Genomic DNA, 27541 nt, shown 5'->3' with positions numbered 1-27541 from the left:
TTATGGATGGGTAATAAATGCTGGCCTAGACAACAAAGTCTACATTCCATGAGTGAATATTCATAAAAAAACACACTGGAATCAAGTCAATTCTTTGACTTTTGAAATAAAATGTTGCAATCTAAGTCTCTCGACAGGTCCCGTGAACAGAAACTATTTTGTGATGTTGATTTAAGACTAAGTATTTTCCAGAACAACAGAAATATTATTCCTGTTCCTCATTGAACAAAAATGTTAAACTTCAAAGGGCATAACTAGTGATGCTAACTCAAGTCAATTTTGCCAACCTTAGCTCACGTAGTATAACTGACATTTTTGTCTCATTGGAAAATCTTCTGGGGTAGAAGTGACCTGTATAAGAAGGATGGATTGCACCTGAATTGGAAGGGGACTAACACACTGGCAGGGAGATTTGCTAGATCTGATCGGGAGGATTTAAAATGTCAGGGGGGTAGGGGGGTGGTTTGTGGGGGGGAAAGGTGGGTGGGGTGTGATTGGAGAATCCAGGGAGCTAGTGAGAATAAAAGAGATCAGTCTGAGACTGGTGCAGTTGGGAAAAGGAGCCTTTCAAAGAGTCAGGGCAGGCAGGAACAAAGCAGAGAATGAGGTAGGACTGATAAATTAAACAGCATTTCTTACAATGCGAGAGGCCTGACAGGTAAGGCAGATGAACTCGCAGCATGGTTGGGAACATGGGGCTGGAGTACTACAGCAATTACAGAGAGACGTGGCTCAGGGACGAGTAGGATTGGCAGCTTAATGTTCCAGGGCATAGATGCTATAGGAAGGATAGAAAGAGGGGCAAGACAGGAGGGGGAGTGCGTTTTTGATTAGGGATAACATTACAGCTGTACATAGAGAGGATATTCCTGAGAGTACATCCAGGTAAGTTATTTGGGTAGAACTGAGAAATAAGAAAGGGATGATCACCTTATTGGGATTGTACTATATGCCCCTCAATAGTCAGCAGGAAATTGAGAAGCAATTTGTAAGGAGATCTCAGTTATCTGTAACAATAATAGAGTGGTAATGATTGGAGATTTTAACTTTTTAAACATAGACCGGGACTGCCATTGTGTTAAGGGCTTGGATGAAGAGGAATTTGTTAAGTGCACAAGAAAATTTTCTGATTCAATATGTGGATGTACCTATTACAGAAGGAACAGAACTTGATCTACTCTTGGGAAATAAGGCAGGGCAGGTGACTGAGGTGTCAGTGGGGGAGCACTCTGGGGATGTTTCGGGATGGGAAAGGATAGATCAGATCTAAAAGTTAAAGTTCTAAATTGGAGGAAGACCAATTTTGATGGTATTTGGCAAGAGCTTTCAAAAGTGATTGGGGGTGGATATTCGCATGTAAAGCGATGGCTGGGAAGTGAGAAGCCTTCAAAAATGAGATAATGAGAGTCCAGAGACAATATGTTCCTGTTAGGGTGAAGGGCAAGACTGGTAGTTGCAGGGAATGCTGGAGGTTTTGATTAAGAATAACAAGGACGCACGTGACAAGTATGGACAGGAGAGATCGAGTGACTCCCTAGAAGAGTTTAAAGACTGTAGGAGTATACTGAAGAGGGAAATCAGGAGGGGACATGAGATAGCTTTGGTAAACAGGGCTAAAGAGAATCCAAAGGGATTTTACAAATACATTAAGGACGAAAAGGGTAACTAGGGAGAGAATAGGGCCAGTTAAAGATCAGCAAGGCCACCTATGTGTGGAACTGCAGGAGATGGGCGAGATACTAAATGAATATTTTGCAACTGAACTTACTGTGGAGACAGATGAATGGACACTGCGCAACAATCGCCAGACAGGAATGTTCCCTCTCAGTTGGGGAACACTTCAACAGTCAAGGACCGTCAGCTTCCAATCTTCGGGTAAAAGTCCTCCAAGGTGGACTTCAAGATACACAACACCGCAGAATTGCTGAGCAGAAACCAATAGCCAAGTTCCGTACCCATAAAGGTGGCCTCAAGTCGCACTACATGTGACCCCACCACACGGTTCCGTATCTGTAAAACCTTCCTTATTGTCCTGCTTTGACACCATCACCATGATGAATTGTTATGATCCCTCTACCCTAATCATTTTGTTCAAGTTTTGGATTACTTTTTACTTTGGTTAGACCCTCAGCATGCGACTCTTATACCCATCATGTTATTCCAGTCATTTGGTTCGTCCCCAGCGCCACCTTATTTTTATTTTTTTGTAATTATCTCTCTGCCTCATTAATCAGATTACAGGTCATGCCTTCACTTGTGATTCAGCTGTTGACACTTTACTCACACTGTCTGACACTTTTGATGACCTGCAGAAACTTATTATTCGACACTCCACTCACACCCTTTGGATAATCTTTTGATCTCTCGGCCCATAAATTCGTGTCAGTGTGCTCCTCTCTCACTTCACCCGATGAAGGGGCAATACTCCGAAAGCTTGTGACTATAACCTGATGCCATGTGACTTCTGACTTTGTGCCCCCCAGTCCAACACCGGCCCCTCCACAACATACTGTGGAGAAGGATATGGAAGCTAAAGAACTTGGGGAAATAAATAGCGACTTCTTAAAAAGTGCCTATATTACACAGGAGAAGGTGCTATACGTCTTAAAACGCATAAAGGTGGATAAATCCCTGGGACCTGATCAGGCATACCCTGGAACTCTGTGGGAAGCTGGGGATATGATTGCTGGGTGCCTTGCTGAGATATTTGTATCATTGGTAGCCACAGGTGAGGTGCCGAAAGACTGGAGGTTTGCCAACGTGGTGCCATTATTTAAGGAAAGTGGTGAGGAAAAGCCAGGGAACTATAGACCAGTGAGCCTGACATTGGTGGTGGGCAACTTGTTGGAGGGAATCCGAAAGGACAGGATTTGCATGTATCTGGAAAGGCAAGGATGGATTAGGAATAATCAACTAGGCTTTGCATGTGGGAAATCCTGTCTCACTGACTTGAGTCTTTTTTTGAAGAAGTAACGAAGAGGATTGATGAAGGCAGAGTGGTGGACATGATCTGTATGTACTTAAGTAAGGTGCTTGACAAGGTTCCTCATGGTAGACTGGTTAGCAAGGTTAGATCACATGGAATACAGGGAGAACTAGCCATTTGGATACAGAATTGGCTTGAACGTAGGGGACACGAGGATTGGTGCTGGGTCCATTGCTTTTTGTCATTTATATCAACGCTTTGCATGTGAATATAGGAGGCATGGTCAGTAAGTTTGCAGATGGAGATGTAGTGGACAGCCAAGAAGGTTACCTCAAAGTACCATGGGATCTCGATCTGATGGGCCAATGCGCCGAGAAGTGGCAGATGGAGTTTAATTTAGATAAGTGTGAAGTGCTGCATTTTGGTAAGACAAGTCAGGCAGGACTTATACACTTAAGGGTAAGGTCCTGGGAAGTGTTGCTGAACAAAAAGAGACCTTAGAGCGCAGGTTCATAGTTCTTTAAAAGTAGAATCGCAGGTAGAAAGGACAGTGAAGGCGGCATTTGGTATGCTTGCCTTTATTGGTCAATGCATTGAGTATACGAGTTGGGAGGTCATGTTGCAACTGTACTGGACGTTGCTTCGGCCACTTTTAAATACTGCATTCAATTCTAGTCTCCCTGCTATAGGAAGGATATTGTGAAACTTGAAAGGGTTCAGGAAAGATTTACAAGGATGTTGCCAGGGTTGGAGAGTTTGAGCGATAGGGAGACGCTGAATAGCCCGGGGCCATTTTCTCCAGAGCGTCAGAGGCTGACGGGTGACTTTATAGAGGTTTATAAAATCATGTGGGGTCATGCATTGGGTGAATAGCCAACGTCTTTTCCCTGGGATGGGAAAGTCCAAAACTAGACGGCATGGGTTTAAAGTGAGAGGGGAAAGATTTAAAAGGGACCCAAGGGGCAACATTTTCACACAGAGGGTGGTGTGTGTATAGAATGAGTTGCCAGAGGAAATGATGGAAGCTAGTACAAGTACAACATTTAAAAGGCATCTGGATGTGTATGTAAATAGGAAGGGATTAGAGGGATATGAGCCAAATGCTGGCAAATGGGACTAGACTAGTTTAGGATATCTGGTCATCCTGGACAGTTGGACCAAAGGTTCTGTTTCCATGTACAGCCCTGTGACTCTAAATTGTTGCTCCCTTCTTGATTTGGCATTCTTGCACCCGTCCTGATGAGTGCATGACAAAAACTAACAGCAAGTCCTTTTTTCTCTCCAAGCAATATTCAACTGTTGTGTTACCAACCAATTATTCGTTATTACCTTATTTCATAAGGTTGCTCCTTCTCATAGGTTTTCTGTTTCTTTCTCCGAAGACAGCACCAGACAATGATGGCCAGCAACAGTAAAGCCAGCAGCACACCAATAATGGCTCCCGCTATCTTCCCGGCATTGTTGGAGGCTTTAAAAAAAATAAAGCAATGAACTCCAGTTCTTAATCAGTGAGGGGATCAGTCATGTTTCCACACCAAAACACATTCTTCACTTTATAAAAACCAAAAGAACTGCGGATGCTGTAAATCAGGAACAAAAACAAAATTGCTGGAAAAGCTCAGCAGGTCTGGCAGCATCTGTGAAGGAGAAAACAGAGTTAACGTTTCCTTTCCTCGGAACTGAAAAAGGGTCACCGGACCCGAAACGTTAACTCTGTTTTCTCCTCCACAGATGCTGCCAGACCTGCTGAGCTTTTCCAGCAACTTTGTTTTTGTTCCTGTTTTACATTCTTCACTTTCCCCATCCAAAAGGGGCCAGTTAGCTCAGTTGACTGGGATGGTTAGTTTGCAATACAGAGTGACACCAACAGTGCAGGTTTAATTCCTGTCACTGGCTGAGGGTGTCATAAAGGTGCAACATTTTCAACCTCAGCAACACCCAAAGCCTCTCACCCCCTCCTCTGTCTGAGGTATGGTGACCTTCAGGTTAAAACACCACCAGTTGTCTTTCAGATAAGAAAGTAGCCCTGTGGTTCCCTGGGACTATGGCAACACCACCTTTACATTTCAAATTCAAGATCAGTGATGGCACCTTCTTTCATTTGCATCCCAACTCATCCCTTGAAATTCTCGATAGCAATTGCTTCTGGGAACATACTCCATATAAAATAGCCTGCTCTGCCAATGAATAGAATCACGGCTGATCCAAATTCCCTCATGGCCACTTTCCTGTGTTTTCCCCATAACCCTCGATTCCTCGACTGATTATGAACCTATCTCAGCCTCCACTGCTCACTGTGACAAGGGGTTCCAAAGGCTCTCAACACTCGTAAGAAATTTCTCTTTTTGCCTGTCTTAAATTGGCGCCCCATTATTGAGACTGGGTCCTCTGGTCCTTGACTCTCCCACGAGGGGAAAAATCCTCTCAGCATGTACCCTCTCAAGCCCATTAAGAATTCTGTATGTTTCAAGGAGATCACCTCTCACTCTTCTACACTCCAATGAGTAGAGTTCCAACCTGTTTAAGCTTTTCTAATAAGATAATCCCTCCACTCTGTAGACTAATGGACTTGTACAACTTAATCAAATATGAGAACTATGGGTAGAACAGTCAACCCATGTGAACCGCGCTGAGCTTGCAAGAAGCAGGAACAGGGCTTTAAGAATGGAATGTACGAAATTGCAGCACGAGGAAATTGCAGAATAATGGAAGCAGGAATTAGGCTTGGAAATATCTAGAGGTGATCGTACACAGAAGCTTGTGGGAATGAGTTAGCTACAGATGAATGAGCATACTTCCCTGAAAGTTTCCTGCAAGAATTGCAACATAGATGTCACTGTGAGACTACTGCTCAGAAGAAACTGATTTGGAGGGAACTCCTGTACAAAAAGACACAGTGCTTAGAGAATATCCATGGGCAAGAATATGTACGGAAAAGGAACCAGAGAAAGAAAGGCCAACGATCAAGAACTATTCCGACCTCTCAGAAAAACCTGTGAAATGTGTGGTTGGAGATGTGGGTCTAGGATCAGGCTGACCTGCCATACAAAGGGAGTACGAGAAAACCTTGGCGGATAGGATCAAGGAAAATCCCAAGGCGTACTATGCTTATGTGAGGAACAAGAGGATGGCCAGAGTGAGGGTAGGGCCGATCAGGGATAGTGAAGGGAACTTCTGCACAGAGTCAGAGGAGGTAGGGGAGGTCCTTAATGAATACTTTGCTTCAGTATTCACCAGTGAGAGGGACCTTGACGTTTGTGAAGACAGTGTGAAACAGGCTGATATGCTTGAACAGGTTGATATTAGGAAGGAGGATGTGCTAGAAATTTTGAAAAACATGAGGATAGGTAAGTCCCCGGACCAGACGGGATATACCCAAGGTTACTATGGGAAGAGAGGGAAGAGATTACTTCCCCTTTGGCAATGATGTTTGCATCCTCACTGTCTACTGGAGTAGTGCCAGAAGATTGGAGGGTGGCAAATGTCATTCCCTTGTTCAAGAAAGGGAACTGGGATAATCCTGGAAATTATATACTGGTCAGTCTTACTTCTGTGGTGGGCAAATTATTGGAGAGGATTCTAAGAGATAGTATTTATGATTATTTGGAAAAGCACAGTTTGATTAGAGATAGTCAGCATGGCTTTGTGAGGGGCAGGTCATACCTCACAAGCCTTATTGAATTCTTTGAGGATGTGACAAAACACATCGATGAAGGCAGAGCAGTGGATGTGGTGTAAATGCATTTTATCAAGGCATCTGATAAGGTTCCCCATGGTAAGCTCATTCAGAAAGTAAGGAGGCATGGGATTCAGGGAAATTTGGCTGTCTGGATACAGAATAGGCTGTCCAATAGAAGACAGAGGGTGGTACGAGATGGAAAGTATTCAGCCTGGAGCTTGGTGACCAGTGGTGTTCCACAGGGATCTGGGATCTGGGATCTGTTCTGGGACCTCTGCTCTTTGTGATCTTTATAACTGACTTGGATGAAGAAGTGGAAGGGTGGGTTAGTAAGTTTGCCAATGACACAAAGGTTGGTGGAGTTGTGGATAGCGTGAAGGGCTGTTGTAGATTGCAACGGGATATTGACAGGATGCAGAGCTGGGCAAAGAAGTGGCAGATGAAATTCAACCCAAAAAGGTGTGAAGTGATTCATTTTGGAAGGTCGAATTTGAATGCAGATTACAGGGTTAATGGTAGGATTCTCGGCAGTGTGGAGGAACAGAGAATCTTGGGGTCCACGTCCATAGTTCCCTCAAAGTTGCCACCCAAGTTGATAGGGTTGTAAAGAAGGTGTATGGTGTGTTGGCTTTCATTGGCAGGGGAATTGAGTTTAAGAGCCCCGAGATTATGCTGCAGCTCTATAAAACTCTGGTTAGACCATACTTGGAATATTGTGTTCAGTTCTGGTCACTCATTATAGGAAAGATGTGGAAGCTTTAGAGAGAGTGCAGAGGAGATTTACCAGGATGCTGCCTAGACTGGAGGGCAGGTCTTATGAGGAAAGGTTGAGGGAGCTAGGGCATTTTTCATTGGAGCAAAGAAAGATGAGAGGTGACTTGATAGAGGTATATAAGATGACGAGAGGCACAGATAGAGTGGATAGTCAGAGACTTTTTCCCAGGGCGGAAATGACTATTACGAGGGGGCATAATTTTAAGGTGATTGGAGGAAGGTATAGGGAAGATGTCAGAGGTAGGTTCTTTACACAGAGAGTGGTGGGTGTGTGGAATGCGCTGCCGGTGGTGGTAGTGGAGTCAGATACTTTAGAGACTTTAGTGACTCTTGGATAGGCACATGGAGGATAGTAAAATGTAGGGTATGCAGGGTAGATTGATCTTAGCAGGATAATAGGTCAGCACAACATTGTGGGCCAAAGGGCCTGTACTGTGCTATGTTCTATGTTCTAAAGAACAACAGAACCCATGCCCAGTGACACAGAATTTCCAAAATAGACAATCATACTTGTTAGTGATTGATTGCCAATGATGATGATTAATGAGAAGAATTGAACATAAAAAGCAAGGATGCTATGCTTCAATTATATAAGATGCTGGTGAGACCACATCTCACGCACCCAGTGTTCAGTTCTTGTTTCTTTATTTAAGGAAGGATGTAAATACATTGAAGTGTTTCAGAGGAGCTCTACCAGATTGATGACTGCAGTGAATGGATTGTCCTCCAAGAGAAAGCTGGTCAGACTGGGCACATTTTCACTGAAGCTTATAAGAGTGAGGTGTGACTTGATTGAAGTATGTGGGACCGTGAGAGGTCACCAATAAAGGTCAACATGGAGAGGATTTTCCTCTTGTGGGTGAATTGAGAACTAAAGAGGGAACACTGTTTAAAAATCAGGAGTTTTCCTTTGAGATCAAACAGGAGGCTAAATTTTTTCTGCAGTTTATACAGTAATTTGGAATCTTGCCTCAGGAGGCAGTGTCAATGAATATTTTTTACTTGGTGGTAGACTGATTTCCCTTGCAATAACAAAAATCTAAGGCTATTGGTAGTAGATGGGAATGTAGAATTCAGAACACAAACAGATCAACCACAATCTTATTATATGGCAGAGAAAGATCAAGGATCTGAATGCTGACTTCTGCTCCTAATTTGTATGTAGATATGCTCGTATTTGTATGTTAGCATGGGAGATGAGTTTACCCATCATGCTTGGTCTTTAAAAGACCCCAGGACCCTGCCTGTTCCTATGGCTCTGCAAATGTTGGCCCATTGGTGTTTGTTCTGTTTCATCTTGAAAGTTAACATCAAATCTGCATTCACCAGCCTTTCACACAGTGCACTGCAAATTGTAACAATCACTCCTTTAAAAGAAAGGCATTCCTTCTAATTGCCTCTTCTAGCCTAATAATATTGCTCATACAACGAGCAAAAGTTACCAAGGCTACAGAGGTTTGAGGCCGAGTATCAGAACAATAGTCTTCATATTTTCATAAAAGCCCAACTGGTTTATTACATTTCTCAAAACAATGCAATCTTTCAGTTTTGTTTTTAATAAAAGGAAATCTTAAAAATTCACACGAATTCTCTGGCTGCTTGATCTTCTTTTTGTACATTTGAGGAATAATGAAAGATTATCTGGTCAATAGCTACTTACGGGAGCTTGTGGGCATTTGTTGGTTTTATAAAGGTCTTCACTTCATGAAAGGGACCTGAGACAACTCCAGGATATGAAAGGTGCGATAGAAGTGCATGTCTTTTCTTTCTAGTTCCCCAAACAGCTACCTCAGGGAACAACTTTGGAACTATGAGCCAATGGGAAGGCTTTCTGGAAAACGACAATAACAACTTGAAAAGCAAATGTGCATTGGAAATAAAAGTACTTACAGGAAGTTACTGATAACCTGACGACACATTGTGAACTATCAACTCTATTGCGAGCCGTACATGCGTAGTCACCAGAGTAATCAGCTGTTGCGTTTTTCAATTTCAGAGTTCCTGAGACCACATCTGCAGAGGAAAAAGAAGACAGTTATTTAAAATCCAAGAAACCTAGGTGAAGACTGGAAATAATGGCAACAAGTAAAAGTCACAAGTTAGTGGTTAGGTGTCTTTTGGAAGTCTGCAAGCGGCAAGTGGTGCAAAAATTTGAGAGAGAGCAATCACCAGTTCATGTTCCTTGGAAAGAAAGTTAGGAAGAAGTATCAGCACCAGGAGCCTATTTCTGGGATAGTATGCTATGGCACTGGAAGGTTAAAAGGAAGGAATTTTGAAACAGTCAACTTCAGTCCAGAAGTGAAGGCATCATTGTAGGGAAGGTCAAATGTCACACGATACCAGGTTATAGTCCAACAGGCTTATTTGAAATCACAAGTTTTCAGAGTGCTGCCCCTTCGTCAGATGAAGTCACCTAACAAAGAGGCTATGCTCCGTTACTTTTGACCTTGTCCACCCCAGTCCAAGACCGGTATCTCCACATCATTGTAGGGAGGCATTGAGAGGGTACAGGCAGGGAAGGTCAGACAGTGAATGAGAGTCTTCATCCATTCATTCAATTAAATAGATTTAATCATTTGGTTCATTAATGTCCTTTAGGGAAGGAAATCTGCCATCTTTACCTGATCTGGTCTAAATGTTACTTCAGATCAACAGCAAAGTGGTTGACACTTAACTGCTTCCTTGGTTTTTCTGAATGGCCCAGCCGGTGAGTCATCCCATAAATGGATTAAAAAGTACAGTATCTGTTGCTCACGATGTTATCTCGCCTACACTGGGGTAACCAAATACAGACTGGGTAACTGCCCGATAAAGCACCTATGTTTGGTCTGTAGGTTATGAACTTGAGCTTCCAGTCATCAGTCACTATTCCAAGGAATCTTAACGCAAGCTTATCTTTAAATTTATTTGTGAGATGTGGGTGTCGCTGGCAGACCAGCATTTATTGACTGTCCCTAGTTGCCCTTGAGAAGGTGGTGGTGAGCTGCCTTCTTGAACCGCAGCAGTCCACCTGCTGCAGGTTGACCCCCAATGCCATTAGGGAGTGAATTCCAGGATAGTGACCCAGCAATAGTGAAGGAATGATGATATATTTCCAAGTCAGGATGGTGAGTGGCTTGGAGGGAAACTAGAAGGTGGTGATGTTCCCATGTATCTGCTGCCCTTGTCCTTCTAGATGAAAGTGGTCGTGGGTTTGGACGGTGCTGTCTGAGGATCTTTGGTGAATTTCTGCAGTGCAGCTTGTAGATAGTACACACTGCTGCTACGGAGCGTCGGTGACAGAGGGAATGGATGCTTGTGGATGTAGTCCCAATCAAGCGGGCTGCTTTGTCCTAAATTGTGTTCTTGAGTGTTGTTGGAGCTGCACCCATCCAAGCAAGTGGGGAGTATTCATCACACTCCTGACTTGTGCCTTGTCGATGGTGGAGAGACTTCGGGGATCAGAAGGTGAGTTACTCGCTGCAGTATTCCTAGCCTCTGACCTGCTCTTGTGTTTATGTGGCGAGTCCATTTGAGTTTCTGGTCAATGATAACTCCCAGCATGTTGATAGTGGGGGATTCAGTTTTGGTAACACCACTGAATGTCAAAGGGTATGGTTAGATTGTCTTTTATTGGTGATAGACATAGCCTGACATTTGCTTGGCAAAGCTTGAGGGACAGCTTTTGATTAGGCACTCTTTAGTCTTCCAGGTGCAATATTAAGAGTTGCTAGCTTTCACACCAAGTTCATGACTGTTCATTCAGGGTGATAGCTTGATGCGTAGCTGGGCAAGAACAACCTTTGATACCTAGGCAACACTTTGTGATTTTTCAACCATCACGGAGTCTGAGAGCACAATGTAATCATAGGCCAGCATCCCACATAAAAACATTACACCCTCCACAGCCTTCACAAATACACTACAGAAGCCCAATGAACTCAGTTTAAAATGTACTTACCTGCAACTGCAGAAGGAGGCATCAGATTTGAAGGGCCCTGTCTGGTCCAGGTATATGTAATGGGGGGAGTTCCTTGACTTGAACATTTCAACATTGCATCTTTTCCAACCTCATGATTTCCATCCACGTAACATCTTAGATCGCTTGGTCTCACTACAGCACAAACATGAAGCACAAAGGAATTCAAGATTCTGAATGGCAGGGACAAACTGAAATCCATCATGAGTTAGGGATCACCACTACTCCCAACAGCAAGTTCCTCATGTTGATTTTAGGATCACAGTTACCTCATTTGGCAGTCAATAATTTGTAAGTAATTTCCTGGTGGTTCATTGAGTTTGTTGAATAGCAGCAGTTTTGATTTGATACATTCATTAGTTAGATAAAGAAAGTATAGTCTTGAGGGGGAGTTCATTGAATATGTTACAGATTGCTTCTTGGAGCAATATGTTGAGGGATGAATAGGGAGCAGCCTGTTCTGGATTTGATGTATAATGAGGCGGGGTTAATGAATGATCCCATAATAAAGGATCCTCGAGGGAAGAGTGATCATAGCATGCTAGAATTTCAAATTCAGTTTGAAATTGAGAAAATGGAGTCCCACACCAGCATTCTGGAGTTAATCAAAGGTAATTAGATAGGCATAATTAGATTTAGCCCAAGTGGATTACGCAGGAAAGGTAGGACTGCTTAGGTCAGTGGCAGATGTTTAGAGAGATATTCAATTTCTCCTAACTAAAATATATCCAGAAAGGAAGAAAGATTGTAAGTGGGGTGGAAAACATCCATGGCTAAGCAATGGAGATAAAGATAACATAAAGGCAAAAACTAAGGCAACTCATTGCAAAAGGCCAGTAGCAGGTTGGAAGGCTGGGAAACTTTTAAAGATCAACTAAGGGTTGCTAAAAAAAGAACTCATAACAAGAGCAAATGTAAATTATGACAAAGAGTGCACAATATAAAAAATATGTAGCAAAAATTTATATGAGAATGAGATGGTCCCTGGAGGAGGAGATTGAGGGAGTTAATATTGGGGAAACACAGAAATAGCAGAGACATTAAATCAATATTTTGCCTCAGTTTCCATGGTGGAGGACAATGGTACCATTCCAATAGTGAGAATTAATGAAGAGGCTACAGAAAATTAAGGGCTTAAACAATCATCATTAGAGAAAAAACAATGAGCAAACTATTAAGATTGAAAGCAGATGAATCCCAGAGCCTGAAGGCCTACATCCGAGAGTCTGAAGGGAAGTTGCACCAGAGATAATTGATAAATTGATTATAATACTCCAAAATTCCCTGGAATCTGGAAAGGCTCTGGTAGATTGGAAAAATGTTCTTATTATTTGAAAAGGGACATAGGCAGACAGTAGGAAAATGGAGAACAGTTAGTTTAATGCATTTTTGGGAAATTGTTAGAATCTGTTACTAAGAAAACATTAACAAGATATTTTAAAAGTCAAAACACAATTCTATCAGATTCATGAGATAACAAGATGTAGAGCTGGATGAACACAGCAGGCCAAGCAGCATCAGAGGAGCAGGAAGGCTGACATTTCAGGTCTGGACCCTTCTTCAGAAATGGGGGATGGGAAGGGGATTCTGAAATAAAGAAAGAGAGAGGGAGAGGCGAATGGAAGATGGATAAAGGAAGATAGGTGGAGAGGAAACGGACAGGTCAAGGAGGCGGGGATGGAGCCAATAAAGGTAAGTGTAGCTGGACTGACCAACTCCAACCCTAACTCCCCACCTACACTCACCTTTACCGGCTCCATCCCCACTTCCTTGACCTGTCTGTCTCCTCTCAACCTATCTGCTCCTTTATCCATCTTCCATCTTCCATCTGCCTCCCCCCCGCTCTATTTATTTCAGAATCCCCTTCCCCTCCCCCATTTCTGAAGAAGGGTCCAGACCCGAAACATCAGCTTTCCTGCTCCTCTGATGCTGCTCGGCCTGCTGTGTTCATCCAGCTCTACACCTTGTTGTCTCAGATTCTCCAGCATGGGCAGTTCCTACTATCTCTCTATCAGAATCATCATGGTTTCAATTAATGGCAACTAGAATGATGTAACGAGCAAAGTGGATAATGGGGATTTGTTAGTGTAGAGCAGGAGTTCCAGAAGGCATTTGATAAGGTGCCACACAAAAGGTTTATACGCAAGATAAGATCACATGGGGTTTAGGGCAATTTTAACTTGGAGAGAGGACTGACTAATCAACAGGAGGTAGTAGGTTGGGATAATGAGTCTTTTTCTGCTTGGCAAAATGTATCTGATGGGATGCCACAGGGCTTGGTCCTCAGGGCCTGAACTATTTACAATCTACATTAATTACTCAGATGCAGGAATAGAAGCACTACAGCCAAATTTGCAGACGGCACCAAAATAGGTGGTTAAGTAGTTTGCAATGAAGGAATTAAAAATTTATGATTAGTATAGGTGAAAGGGCAAAAATTTGGCAGATGGGATTTAACATGGATAAGTATGAGGTTATCCATTTTGATTGGAAGAACTGAAAGGCACCTTATTATGTAAAACAGAGAGAAACTTCAGAGTTTTTAGGTCTGGAGGGACCTGTGTGCCCTGATGCATGAATCTGCAGGTACAATGGGTTATAAGGAAGGCAAATGGAATTTTGGCATTTATTGCTAAAGGAATGGAGTATAAAAGTGGGGAAGTGTTGATATAACTGTGCAAGGTATTAATTAGTCACACCTGGAGTATTGTGCATAACTTTTGTCCCTTCACTTGAGGAGGGATGTAATTGTATCGGATGCAGTTCAGAGGAGGTTCACTAGATTGATTCCAGAGATGAGGGGTTTGCCTTATGAAGGGAGACTGAACAGTTTAGGCATATACCTCTGGGGTTTAGAAGAACGAGAGGAGATCTAATTGAGGTGTATAAGATGTTAAAGGGGATTGACAAAGTAGATGTGGAGAGGATATTTCCTCCTTTGGGTCAATCTAGAATGAGAGGTTACAGATTTAGGATAAGGAGTGGCAGATTTAAAACAGAGATGAGGAGGAATTATTTCTCTCAAAAGGGTCATGAATCTGTGGAATTAACTTCCCCAGAGTGTGGTGAACAACAGGACACTGAATAAATTTAAGGATGAGGTAGACAGATTTTTAATTAGTAATGGGTTAAAGGGTTGTGGAAAGAGGGCAGGAAAGTGGAGTTTGAAGTCATATTGAATTGTGGAGGTGCCCTGAAGGGCCGAATGGCCTACTGGTTCTTATAAATCCATTTGAAGCCAAAAAAAACTTCCTTACTCATAACATCCAGCGTGATTGATATGGTCTTTGAACCAGGAGACTTCTTCACTTTGCAATGGTATCGTCCAGAATCGCTGAGTCTCAACCTGGTGATATTGATGGAAGCGTCACCATTTTTGGGATCTGGTGAACTGAAGTGCACACGACCTTTCATATCTTCAAGCCGTGTCTCATAGGTCCTGTCCCCTGAATAGTCAATGACCTGTTCAATTAGAAAACACTTCAGTCACTAAGCAGCCCAGTTGAGTCAGTTAGACAGAGAGTAAGTTCACTAACACAGGTAGGATAGTGTCTGAGCAGAAAAACAGTGTCATCATTTCACCTCCAGAAGGCACACTGGGGTACTTTTCAGCATTAAGAGCGAGCTTGAATACCTAAAGGTAATAGATGACAAGAGAGCATGCAGAGATTGTGGTGTTAAGCTGATGGGAAACAGAAAGAGTAGAACATTTGCCTCTTGAAGCTTGCCCCACCAATCATCAAGACATGCTTAATCTTCTCTATCAATTCCAATTTCCCACTCAATCCCCATCTAACTCAATTCCATCCAGAGTTCTAAAAACCTGTCAATATTGGTTTTGAATATACTCAATGACATTGCTCTCTGCGATAGAAAATTCCAAAATAATTCACAGGCCTCCCAGAATAAAGGAATTCATCCACATCTCAGCTGATCACAGCTCAAACATTGACGTGAAGACTGTGATCTAATTTTCTGGGTTCTCCAATTAAGGGGAAATAGCTTCGACTGTATCAAGTCCTTTCAGAATCTTGTGTTTCACTGAGACAGAGTCGGAGACAAAGACAGACAGAGTGTGTGTTCAGAAAGCAAGTATGCCATGCACAAGTAGCAGGACAAAGAGTACAGAAGCAAGGAAAGAGCAAGAACAAGTAGACACAGTCAGATGTGTGCAATTCTGACATTCTTTCTCTCAAAATTAGTTGAAATCAGGATTTCTGGATCTGTCAACAGATTGCGTGCTGGTGTAAATGACTGGCCAATAACTGCACCTTAACCTTTAACATTTATGGCTCTATGTATATTTAGCTGGTTAAATCTCAGATTTAATACTCACAATGATTGGCGAATCTGCTGGATCATTGGGTGTTTTTGACCACTCGATATCCAGCGGGCCGATGTCTGTTTTGTCTAGCTCAAACCGGCATTCCAACATCACGCTGTCTCCATCACCTGCCTCTTTACGATCTGCGGTTGGGAGGATCGTCAACTCCTGCGACCATCCTGCAGCAGAAGATAGAAGTTGGCATCAACATTTTGCTGTGGGTTCAACTACATCCATGAGACAGGGTACTAGAGTGCAAGCTGGCACAGTAGCATTTACCTATTCTACATACGAACTCAGAGCACCACTGCACTCCTTTGCACACTTCCACCTTCCACACTCTTGCTCAAGCCCCTGCCTTCTGTGCACTCCATTATGCAATCTAGAGATGCCTGAAACAAATGTGAAACTGTCTTACGTGTTTATTTACATTTCAATTTCAAAATATTGCAACATTGCAAAACATCTTTATTCCTGCATATTCCAGCTTTACCTTCATGTAGCTTGAGGTGTCTGTTTGTTTTGCTCTAAATCCATACTGTGATGAGATGTGCTTTTAAGAGATATGTCCTGTTTCTCTTGAAAGCAAATGCTGCAAACCAGGTGGCGAGCCGGCTGCTCTATGCACAGTAGGGTAGCTACCATAGGTTTTTTTCCATACAGAAAAAAGAAGCATGAGTGGGTGGAGTCAGGTTCACACAGACCAGTCAGGTTCACGCAGACCCAGGGTTTCCAGGCTTTGCTACCAGTTGGTGGATCTGGGATTTCAGAGGAAGTCACAGTTCTCTCTGCTGTGGCAAAATCTTAAGTTCTCTCCGTACTGCTGCGTTCATGTTTTTGAGTTTTCCTTTCAATTTGCCTTCAGCAAGGGTGTTTATAGGTTGCTGCTATATTCAAACAGTTAATGGGTGGTGGTTAAATCACACACTATTTGATTAAGTATTCCGATAGAGTTACAGTTTTATTTTATATTTATTTCACTTGTATTTTAGCTATAGTGTAAGGATGAACTGCGTTTTGCTTAAAACCTGGTAGATTGATCAATCAGAACACATCTTGAACGTAATGCCTTACACTTACCTTTAAACAACAAAAGGTTAGGGTTTAAGTTATCCCTTTCATATACTCCGAGGGTGTTTGGTCTGGTCCACAAGAAACTGGGGGCTCTTGTTGGGATCAAAATCTCTAAATCCAGGTTGGCTTTAGAGTAACTGGACTCAAACAATGAGTGGTGAGTGTTACGGTTCTCTTCTCAGGTGTTGCATTTGGTTAGTTTAAATAGGGCCTGCCCTGTGTCATAGTGGCTCTTTCAGAGGCTAAGAGTTTCTTGGGGGTGAAAGAAGTCACTTAAAATAGTTTACAAAAAGTGAATAAGACAAAGCTTGTAATTGGTAGGCAAGCTGGAGTTGGAGTTGCCTTTACCTGTGAAGAAAGGGGAGGTAGTTGCAGCAATAGCTCAACATTTACAATTTCCAGAAATGTAAATCAGAATATTTGGATATGGCTGAAATTCAATTGCAAATGAAGCAGCTTGAATTAGAGGGAAAAGGAAGGAAGGAAAGCGCCCATGCGCAAGAGAGAGGAAAGCATGAAAAGTTCTATTAGAAGAAAGGGAGAAAAAGACAGTTTTTGAACTTCAGAAGTTGCAACTGAAATTTGTCTTAAAATGGTGCAGGGAGAGGGGAAAGGTAGTACTAGTGATAAGGACCGTGATGGAGAGCAATTCCATTGTAGCCAAAGGCCTGGTGGGGATCTGTTTAACTAAGTCCAAGCATCACCTAAGTTTGACAAGAAGGACATAGAAGTCTTGGTCATTTCATTGAGAAAGTGGCTAAACAAATGAAATGGCCGGTGACCATGTGGATATTGTTGATTCAAGCGAAGTTGGTAGGTAGAGCTAGTGCGGTATTTGCATTGCTATCAGAGGAGGTATCTGGGGTGTATGAGGAGGTGAAAAAAGCTGTCTTAAGTGCAATAAGCTAGTGCCAGATGCCTACACACAACATTTTAGGAATCGAAGGAGGAAACCTGGTCAAACATATGTTGAGTTTGAAAGGATCAAACAAAGTAATTTTGATAGATGGATGAGGGCATTGAAAATAGATCAAAACACATGATGCTCTTAGATGGTTATTTTGGAGGAGTTCAAAAATTCACTTCCTGAAGTAGTGGCATCTCATGTGGAAGAAGAAAGAGTTAAAACTGCAAGGTTAGCAGCAGAAATGGCCGATGACTATGAGTTGCTTCATAACTCCAACTTTGGCTTCCGGCATCAATTTCAATCTGTGAGGGATAGAAATTGGGGAAAAGAGAAATCCTCAGGTGGTAAGGGGGAAGGAGATCCCACTGAAGACCGTAAAGATAGTTTACCATGGGGTAAAAAGGAAATCCACGAGGGGGAAGGAGAATAAAAATGCTCAGGTGTTTTCACTGCAATAAAGCAAGCCACATGAAGTCGCAGTGTTGGTGGTTTAGAAAAAGCACTGGGAAGACCAATGTGGGAAAATAGGAAAAGCCAGGGAATTTTGTTGAAGTGGTAAAGGGAAGCACATTGGAAGCTAAAAAGCTGCAAAAAAAAACACACAGCCTGGTAAGGGGTTGGTTGAGAAGGAAGTGCCAGATATTTTTAAAGAATTTACCTGCGTGGGTAAGGTTACTGATGTATGCCAGGAGAAGCAGGGGAAGAAAAAAAAATTTTAAGAGATACAGGAGCAATTCAATTTTTAATGTTGATAAATGAGGAGATATGTAACTCAAAAGGGACTATTGCCAGGAACGGTGGTAATATGTGGAATTCATTGTGTGAAGAGTGGTGTTTCATGATATAAAGTGATCTTGGAAAGTCCAGTGATAAAACTGGTGAAGTAGTGGTAGCTGTAACAGAGAATTTCTTAATTCTGGAAATAATTTCTCCTTGGTAATGATATAGCTGGATCACAGGTGGGAGTGTGCCTACAGTGGTTGAAAAGCCAGTGAAAAATCAGACAACTGAGGTAATACAGGGAGTATACCCTGGGAATTTTCCTCTCTGTTGTAACAAGATCACAAAACCAAAAGGTTGAAACAGGAGGAGAAATTAAGAAGTAAAGATAAGGAAGTTGAAGTTCAATTATCAAAAACTATGTTTAATCAAATGGTTGGGGGAAGAACAAGAACAGGTGGAAGGCAAAGTGGATAGTTATAGTTCAGAGAAGCTAGCTGAATTACAACAGAAAGATGAAAAACTAAAGCAGCTGTGTCAAAAAGTATACACAGAAGAAGAATCTGAGGGTGTCCCAGATATTATTACTATCTTAAAAATGACGTCTTAATGAGGAAATGGAAACCATCACATACTCAGGCGGATGAGAAATAGGCAGAAGTTCATCAAGGTGCATTACCGGTGGGTTACAGAAAAATGGTGTTGCGAGGAGCAATGAGTTAGCAGCAATATATCATTTGAGAGTAAGGAAAACTCAAGCCAAAATATAAAGAACGGTCTAGACCTGAAACGTCAGCTATTCCTGCTCCTCTGATGCTGCTTGGCCTGCTGTGTTCATCCAGCTCTACACCTTGTTATCCCAAAATATAAAAAAAAACTTTTTTTTGGCTGTGGATGCATAAAGATATGGTTAAATTTTGCTGGACACGTCATTTACGTCAGGTAATTGGAAAACCTCAGACAGTGATAAACCAGCACTTTTAATACCCATTCCTTTTACACAAGTCTAAATTGATCGTGTAGGACCCTAAAACAAAAAGTGGGAATCAGTATTTGTTGACCATAATGGATGTGTCTACCAGATTTCCAGAGGCCAATCCATTATGCAGTATCATTGTTACATGGATTGCAGAAGAGTTACTCAAAATGTTTTTACTAGATACGCACTACCCACATAAATACAAGCAGATCACAGATCAAATTTTATATCAAAGTTATTCAAGGAAGTTATGGATAGCTTCAGAATAAAACAATTCAAATCCACTGTGTACCATCCAGAATCGCAGGGAGCATTAGAATGGTGGCATCAAACTTTAAAGTCCATATTGCCAGCTTTAATAGTCTAGACTACCCGGAGGACTGGGATAAAAGAATTCATTGTACCCTTTGTAATTAGGGATGCACCTAACGAATCAACTAAATTCAGTCCATTTAAATTCGTTTTTGGGCATGAGGGCAGGGGACCATTGCAATTACTTAAGGAGAAATTGGACAGTCAGAATTCAGAGACTACATACGTGTCAATTTTTAGGGAAAGATTAAATAGAGTAGATAAGTTGGCTAGACAGCATTTAAAAGTAACATAGAATATGATGAAACAGGAAGCAGGCAATAGATCAAAAATTCGCAGTTTTGCTACTGGTGGCAAAGTGTTAGAGTTGCTCCCAGTGGTAGGTGAACCTTTAAAGACAAGGTTTAGTGGGCCTTATCAAATTGAAAGGAAACTGACTGAGGTGAATTATTTGATAAGAATGACAGATGGAAAGAAATCTCATAGAGTGTGTCATGTGAATATGCTCAAAAGGTATTTTGATAGGGAAGGAAAGCAAAAGAGAATGTGTTACTGGTTTCAAAACAGAGTGAATAACTAAGTTTAGATGATTCTGCATCGCAGTGATTGGAACTCATCCAGAGTAATATTTCCAAAACCAGATGGTACCCAACAATTATGTGTGGACTATCGCAAAGTCAATGCAGTTACAAAATCTGATTCATTACCTATTCCACATTTGGAAAATAGTATTGAGAAGCTGGGACAAGCAACTTATATTTCTAAGTTAGACTTACTCAGAAGGTACTAGCCAGTACTTTAATCTGAAAAAGCAAAGGAAATTTCAGCTTTCATTATGACCAAATGGTCTTTTTTTCCCTTTATTCATTCACAGGATGAGGGTGTTGCTGGTGAGACAGCATTTATTGCCCATCCCTAATTGCCCAGAGGCCACTTAAGAGTCAACCACATTGCTGTGGGTCTGGAGTCACATGTAGGTCAGACCAGGTAAGGATTGCAGTTTCCTTCCCTAAAGGACATTAATGAATTTGACGGGTGTTTCAAACAATTGACAATGGATTTGTGGTCGTCATTAGGCCCTTAATTCCAGTTTTGTTAAATTGAATTCAAATTCCACCATCTGCCATGGTGGTATTCGAACCTGGGTCCCCAGAACATTGCCTGGGTCTCCGAATTAACAGTCCAAAGACAATACCACTAGGCTATCACCTCCTCTGATGCTGGGTCAGTTGTTAGTTTTAAATCTGAGATAATTTTTTTTAACCAAAGGTACTAAAAGATATGGGCCAAAGGCAGGTATATGCAGCTATGCCACAGATCAGCCTTGATCTCACTAAATAGGTGGAACAGGCTTAAGAGGATAAATGGTCTACTCCTGTTCCTATGTTCTATTCTGAAGTTTCAATTCCAAGGAATCTTAATGCAAGCTTATCTTTAAATTCATTTGTGGGATGTGGGTGTCGCTGGCTAGGCCAGCATTTATTGACTGTCCCTAGTTGCTCTTGAGAAGGTGTGGTGAGCTGCCTTATTGAACAGCAGCAGTCCACCTGCTGTAGGTTGACTCACAATGCACTTATGGAAGGAAATCCAGGATTGACCCAGTGACAGTGAAGGAATGGTAATATATTTCCAAGTCAGGAAGCGAGGTGCTTGGATGTGGTGGTGTTTGAGTGTATCTGCTGTCCTGGATGGGAGTGGTTGGTGATTTGGAAAGTGCAGTCTGAGGATCTTCTGTGAATTTTTGCAGTGCATCTGGTAGATAGTACACACTGTTGCTATTGAGCATCAATGGTAGAAAGAGTGGATGCTTGTAGATGTGACGCCAAACAACAGGCTGCTTTGTCCTTCTTGCGTGTCAAGCTTCTTGCGTGTTGTCATAGTTCCTCCCATCCAAGCAATTATTTTAAAATGTTCAGGTACGCAGCGCGTGATGAGTAAAAGTCAATATTTGCACCACTTTAAGTGGGGTGGAGAAAGGAAAGGAGATAATGGAGTCTGCAGGATTAACAAAACAACAACTGCCAAACCATTCCATTATTCAAAACAAGGGGAGTGGAATTTAAATCACTAGGGATATATACAATTTAAAGATACAAAATCAATTCCTACCGTATTTCAGTTGGTTATTTTCTTACAGAAATATCTTCTGTAGCTTGTATAATTAATTGGTCTTACATTGTATAGAACCTCTCTCAACCTCAGAGCATCCCTAATTTGCATTACACATGGCTGTAAGAACTACAACAGTCTATTTGCACACAGCAAACAACAATTCAATAATAGTCAGACCATGTTGGTTAAGGGATATGTTTTAGTCATTATGTGAGAATAAGTCCCTTTGGATTTTATGTCCACTTGAGGTAAGTGAGAGTTTCGCCTTATGGTCTCTTCTCAAGAGATGGTATACCGATGAAGCGTTCACCAGAATCATGTGCTATGCTCTGCCGCAGGTTATTCATTTCATGGTGAGGCCTTTGTGCAATCCTAATCGAATGGGAATCTTCACTCAAGAAGCATGACGTGACTAAGAATCACTGTTGAGAGCAAGGATCACCCCACCTTTCATTATGTCGCCAAAACAAGATGGCCAACACAAACATTATGCATCATTTTGTGCACCATGGTTCAGAAATGATGCAAAGGCTTTTAAAGTGGGTTCAGAGAAGATTTGGAAGCAAAAAAAAAGCTTTCCTGCTCCTCTGATGCTGCTTGGCCTGCTGTGTTCATCCAGTTCTACACCTTGTTATCTTAGATTCTCCAGCATCTCCAGTTCCTACTATCTCAGAGAAGATTTACCAGATTGAGTGATGTCAAAAGGTAGGTGCATTTCCTTTGGAACAGAAAGATGAAAATGGTCACCTAATTGGAGGCTTTCATGGTAATCAAAAAGTTTCTAAAGATGAAAAGAAACTATACTTAGTCCAACAGAACAATACAGGTCTCAGATTTAAAAACCACTGGCAAAGATCTAGAAGGGAGAGGAGGAGGAGAGTGGTCAGGATCCAGAATATTCAATCTGCAAAAGGTGGCAGAAGCAGATTCCATCAATAAGAGACAGGGACAAGGAACTAAAAAGCGTTGTTCAGATAAATTGGAGGCATGGGACCAAATGCTACTGAGTTTTCAAAACACAAATGCAATCGATAGAATGGCCTCCCACAATCGAAGTTTCTAAAATTCCAACTTCTTGGAATCATACAATAAAAGTGGCCCTTCAACCTATAGAATCTACACTAGACCCATAGCCTTGAATGCCAAGTCAATTCAAGTGCATATCCAATTTCTTTTTAAAGGTTGTGAGATTTCCTGCTTCAACAATCCTCACAGGCATTGCAATCTAGCCACCTGCCATCCTCTGGATGAAAAGGTTTTTTCCTCAGGTCCCCTCTAAATGTCTTTCCTTTCACTCTTTAAAAAAAAAAGGAGTGTGCCAACTTGTTATTACAAGGGAGCATAATTTTAAGGTGATTGGAGGAAGTTATAGGGGAGATGTCAGAGGTAGGTTCTTTACACAGAGAATGGTGGGTGTGTGGAATGCGCTGCCGGTGGTGGTAATGGAGTCAGATACTTCAGAGGCTTTTAAGTGACTCTTGGATAGACACATGGATGATTGTATAATGTAGGGTATGCAGAGCAGTTTGATCTTAGTAGGATAATAGGTCGGCACAACATCGTGGGCCTAAGGGTCTGCACTGTGCTGTACTGTTCTATGTTCTATGTTGTTATTGACCCTTCAACTAAGGGTACCAGCTGCTTTCTATCCACCCTGTCCATGCCTGTCAATCATATATATCTTTATTACAGCTCCCCCCCACCTCAAATCTTCTTAGCTCCAAAAAGAGAACAACCTGAGCTTGTCCAGCCTCTTTGCATAGCTAAGATGCTCTGCATAGACAACATCCTGGTGAATCTCCTCTGCACACTCTCTAGTGCAATCACATCCTTCCTATAGTGTGGTGACCAGAACTGCACACAGTATTTCAGCTGCGGCCGAAACAAAGTCCTGTACAGTTCCAAATTAACCCCGTTACTCTTATAATCTAGACCTCGACTGATTAGGGCAAGTGCCCTTTATGCCTTAACTATCCTATTGGTCAGTCCTGCTACATTCAGGGATTTGTGCATAAGCACCCCAAGCTCCTGCTCTGTCTGGCAAATACAGGGCACTATTTTTTTTTCCGCTGCATTGGGATCTGCACTAGCAACAACTGCCTGGATAGGGATAGCGCACAAAAGGAAGATAGCAACCAGTCAGTAGACCCATTCAGACCAAGCTTCACTTCATATCAGTCATGACAAATCCTAGTGATTCTACTTTTGGGCTCTTGGAATGGCTTTTGACCCACGTCTTGCAAACCAGATGTCAACTGCACACGAACACAGCATTTTCCCAACATGCAAAATTAAAAAGGAATCCTGATAGAGTAGCAAGGAGGATGAGTCAACCACCATCTCATTTTACCTTGTCCATATAAAACATTGCAACTAAGTCACGATATACTTTACTTAGATGCTGTTCCAGATTACTGAGTGTCAAAAACACTTCACAATTTGTAAAAGGAACAGGTTAAAACCAAACAGCAGGAAAAGTAACCAAACAAACATCTGCAGACTCCAGAAAGCGTCACTCTCGATAAGTCAACTCGAATGTCATCCAAGAAATGAAGTTGCCAGGGACACCATGAGGAACGGGAGAAGTTGATTCAACAAGGGTTCAAACACCAAGGGTGCCAAGACGTAAAAGAAACAAAGTTCGGAACGCTCTCTCTTGTACAGTCTCCCAGGGAATATGTACTTGGGGAAAAGTATAGAATCGAGCAGTACAAACATCATTAGGAAATGAAGCAGGTTCCTGCTAAGTACGAAAAGGAATGAGTTACAGGGAGTTATGTTTTTCCCAATTCAGTTTCGAAATGTGGAAACTGCTGCAACATATTGTCCTCCCTCCTGCCTACTCGACGATTTGGCAGGAGACAGCAGTTCTTGTGATGACGTTACTCCCTTCGTGGTAGCAGCAACAGGTCTCAGGATTTTGATCTTTTAACAGTTTTGGCATTAGGACATGGCTTTGGGTCCTTCGTCTCCCCGCATTTTCAAATGTTATTTACTCTCGCTATAATCTCTGCACTTGGTAATAGTGAACGAGTTAAACCCCAGAGTAAAATTTGGTTTGATAGACTACAACTTTTAGTTTTTGAAATGTGGTTGACATTGTGATCAGTCACTGAACACATTCACGAGGCTGTACCTTTGACAAAAACAACTGTGCTCTTTAATGGAACAGAATAGAAAAAGAGCTTATGACAAATTTGGAAAGATGTCATCATAAAAAAAAGAAAAAAAATTCAACCCTTTCTTTCCAGCAATATCATTTGTACACGCAAGCCCGAAATGTTATTCCTCTCCTCACTTTAAAATTTCTTGCTGAACTGACGAGGTCATATGCATTTTCTTTCAGCAATTTTCTGCGCGTAAAAATTATTTGCTCCATTACTATCTCTCCCTGAAAGACAAAGCCACTGGGCTAACTCTCTGACTTTTCTCACTGAACTCTAGAAAACAAACTCGAGGCTGTAGCAACTTTTAACATGCTGAACAGCACATCTGCTGATATAGATCTTTTCTTCTTCAACCAGTTTCTAGACCCTTGCCCATCCTTTTTTAGGTCGTAAAAACTCAAAACAACAAGTAGCAGTTTTTGAATTGGATACCTTGTTAAATCATTTAGCTTAAGTCACATGATTTCTTGGAATGTCTTTAACTCACTGTTCCAAATGACTTTCTGACCCTTCCTGACAATATGAAATGAAACAAGTCAGACATTCACAGCAATCAAAACCAAAAACCCATTTACCTCTACTTTAATGTCCAAGTTTCCAAATAATAATATATAATGACCATTTAACACAACCTGACCTGTAGAAGACCAGCTTCCAGTCAGCCAGAATCCATGATTAGCGTTAAGAAATGCTATATGTCATCCCAATGACAAAATTAAAGATCTACAAGAAAGTAACTTTAGCAATTTAAATGTAGAGAATAAGTATGAAACTGATTTACAAATTTATGCAATCCAAACTAAACAAATACTAATGGGGCAACATTAGAGGGGAACAGTGGAATAAGAAACCACAAATGTTTTGAAAATAAGTGCTAGGATTTATATGGTTTCACATCTGCAGTATTTTGTTTTTAATTTTCAACCTCACCTTAAAATTCACCTAAGATTTCACCCCCTCAATATCTTTATGATCAAATTCCTCCCATCACTATAACCAACATTCAGATAGAAAGTTAAAATGAAAGGAAGCCACTGTTTCTAATCAAAGGTACAAATGTTTGATAGAGGTGTCCAATCACTTCTTGAAGTCTTAGGAAGTTTTCTTTATTAAAGTGCTGGTTCAATTCTTTGTTGCAGAACACTGGTTTCTAGAACCACGTTTCTTTTGGCAGTTTTTTCCCCAACCTTGTACAGTTAGCCTCTCAATTCCAGTCCAGTCAGTCTCCAGTTTGCCTGGCCACCTACCTCACTGCTATCAAGCCCCTAGTTTTGAAGCGTCTTTTCACAACTTGCCCTAACCCTTTCCAGTTTCCCCTTCTCCTCTGAGCTATTTTGTTTCATCTGATCACCACTACAAGTTTACAAGTTCTTCCCTTTTCAAAAAGACCTATTGTACATTTCAGATTAACAGCACTTTCCACTTCCACACTTTTCCGATTGCCAATAAATTTGGGAACATGGATTTCTTTGTACCCTGAAAGGCTAAAGCAGAAGAAAGGGTGCCACTGTTTTTCAGATGAAAGATTACCATATATTGGACGGTTTTACTTGTCAGAACCTTATAACTGGCTGCAAGAGGCTGAACAGGTGATGAATGCTGTGTTGCAAATGTGTGTAGGAGCTTAGGAGATTCTCACACAGAGGTCACTCAGTGTCGTGAATGACAAAAGATGGTATCATCTCTCTCACACATACATATGCATGGTATACAAGTCAGTGGGCTTTTGAGGCTTCAGTCATCAACTTGTGCGTTGAGATTTATGACAAGCCAAGATCCAGTCCACTTCCTTGACTGACGTAAAACATACTTCTTGAAACATACTATCTTGAAAAGGAGCAGGTGATTTCCTCCAGTACTCTGACTAATATTCACCCCTCAACCCTCACAATTAAAAACAAAACCTAATTATCCTAGGGTTTGCTCCATTCAAATCGGCTACTGGATTTCCCACATTATACCAGTGAGTACAATCCAATTTACATCAATGGCCATAAAGCAACTTGTTATTTCTAGAGGTTATAATAAGCCATATAACAGGTTCTTTATTTTCCTTCTATACAACTCATTATAGACCACATCAAGGGACCCAAAGCAAGAGGGATTAAGGCTGAGATCTTCACACTGCCGTGTGTTCAATTTCACATTTGAGGAACCACTTACCATGAATTGCTAAGAAAATATGCTGAAAACAAGATTTATGCTACTTTCTTTGAAACAATACCCTTACGCAGCTCATACTTATTTGCTCGGAGAGATAGATTAATTATGTGATCAACAGTAATACCAGGTCTCACCAATTTACGATAATAATGAATGGGTACTGCACCTCTCTTGAAATCTCCACACATACCATGTAAGTAGCTTGGCAGCAAGTATATTTTTGAGTCTAGCTAAAGGGAAATGGAGGAGGCCACTTAGTCTCTCAAAGGTAATTTTCTAATCAACCTGTTCAGAGATGTTAGTACACACCTCTGGAACAGGTGGGACTTGAACGCAGGCCTCCAGGCTCAGAGGCAGGGCCAACTATAAATCAGTTTCTTGTTGGCACATCTCAATTCACTCAACGTTGTTTTCTTCAGTTACTGTCTCTTCTGGAATGATTATCA

General features: G+C 41.6%; 1 protein-coding gene across 2 annotated transcripts in view; it reads right to left on the bottom strand.

Annotated features, from left to right (window-relative positions):
- cxadr (CXADR Ig-like cell adhesion molecule) overlaps window positions 1–27541 on the bottom strand; it is a 114267-nt gene that overhangs the window by 20086 nt on the left and 66640 nt on the right. For both annotated transcript variants that reach the window (XM_048602833.1, XM_048602832.1), the window contains exons 2-6: window positions 15674–15840; window positions 14595–14799; window positions 11320–11472; window positions 9270–9392; window positions 4256–4394 (exon numbers count right to left, since the gene is read on the bottom strand). In XM_048602833.1, coding sequence (XP_048458790.1) covers window positions 4256–4394; window positions 9270–9392; window positions 11320–11472; window positions 14595–14799; window positions 15674–15840 — 787 coding nt within the window. The remainder of the gene's footprint in view (window positions 1–4255; window positions 4395–9269; window positions 9393–11319; window positions 11473–14594; window positions 14800–15673; window positions 15841–27541) is intronic.

Source organism: Rhincodon typus, chromosome 11 (assembly GCF_021869965.1).
Source record: "Rhincodon typus isolate 14 chromosome 11, sRhiTyp1.1, whole genome shotgun sequence".
Lineage (NCBI taxonomy): Eukaryota > Metazoa > Chordata > Chondrichthyes > Orectolobiformes > Rhincodontidae > Rhincodon > Rhincodon typus.
Note: the sequence above shows the minus strand (reverse complement) of the source record. Positions and strands in the feature narration are given on the sequence as shown.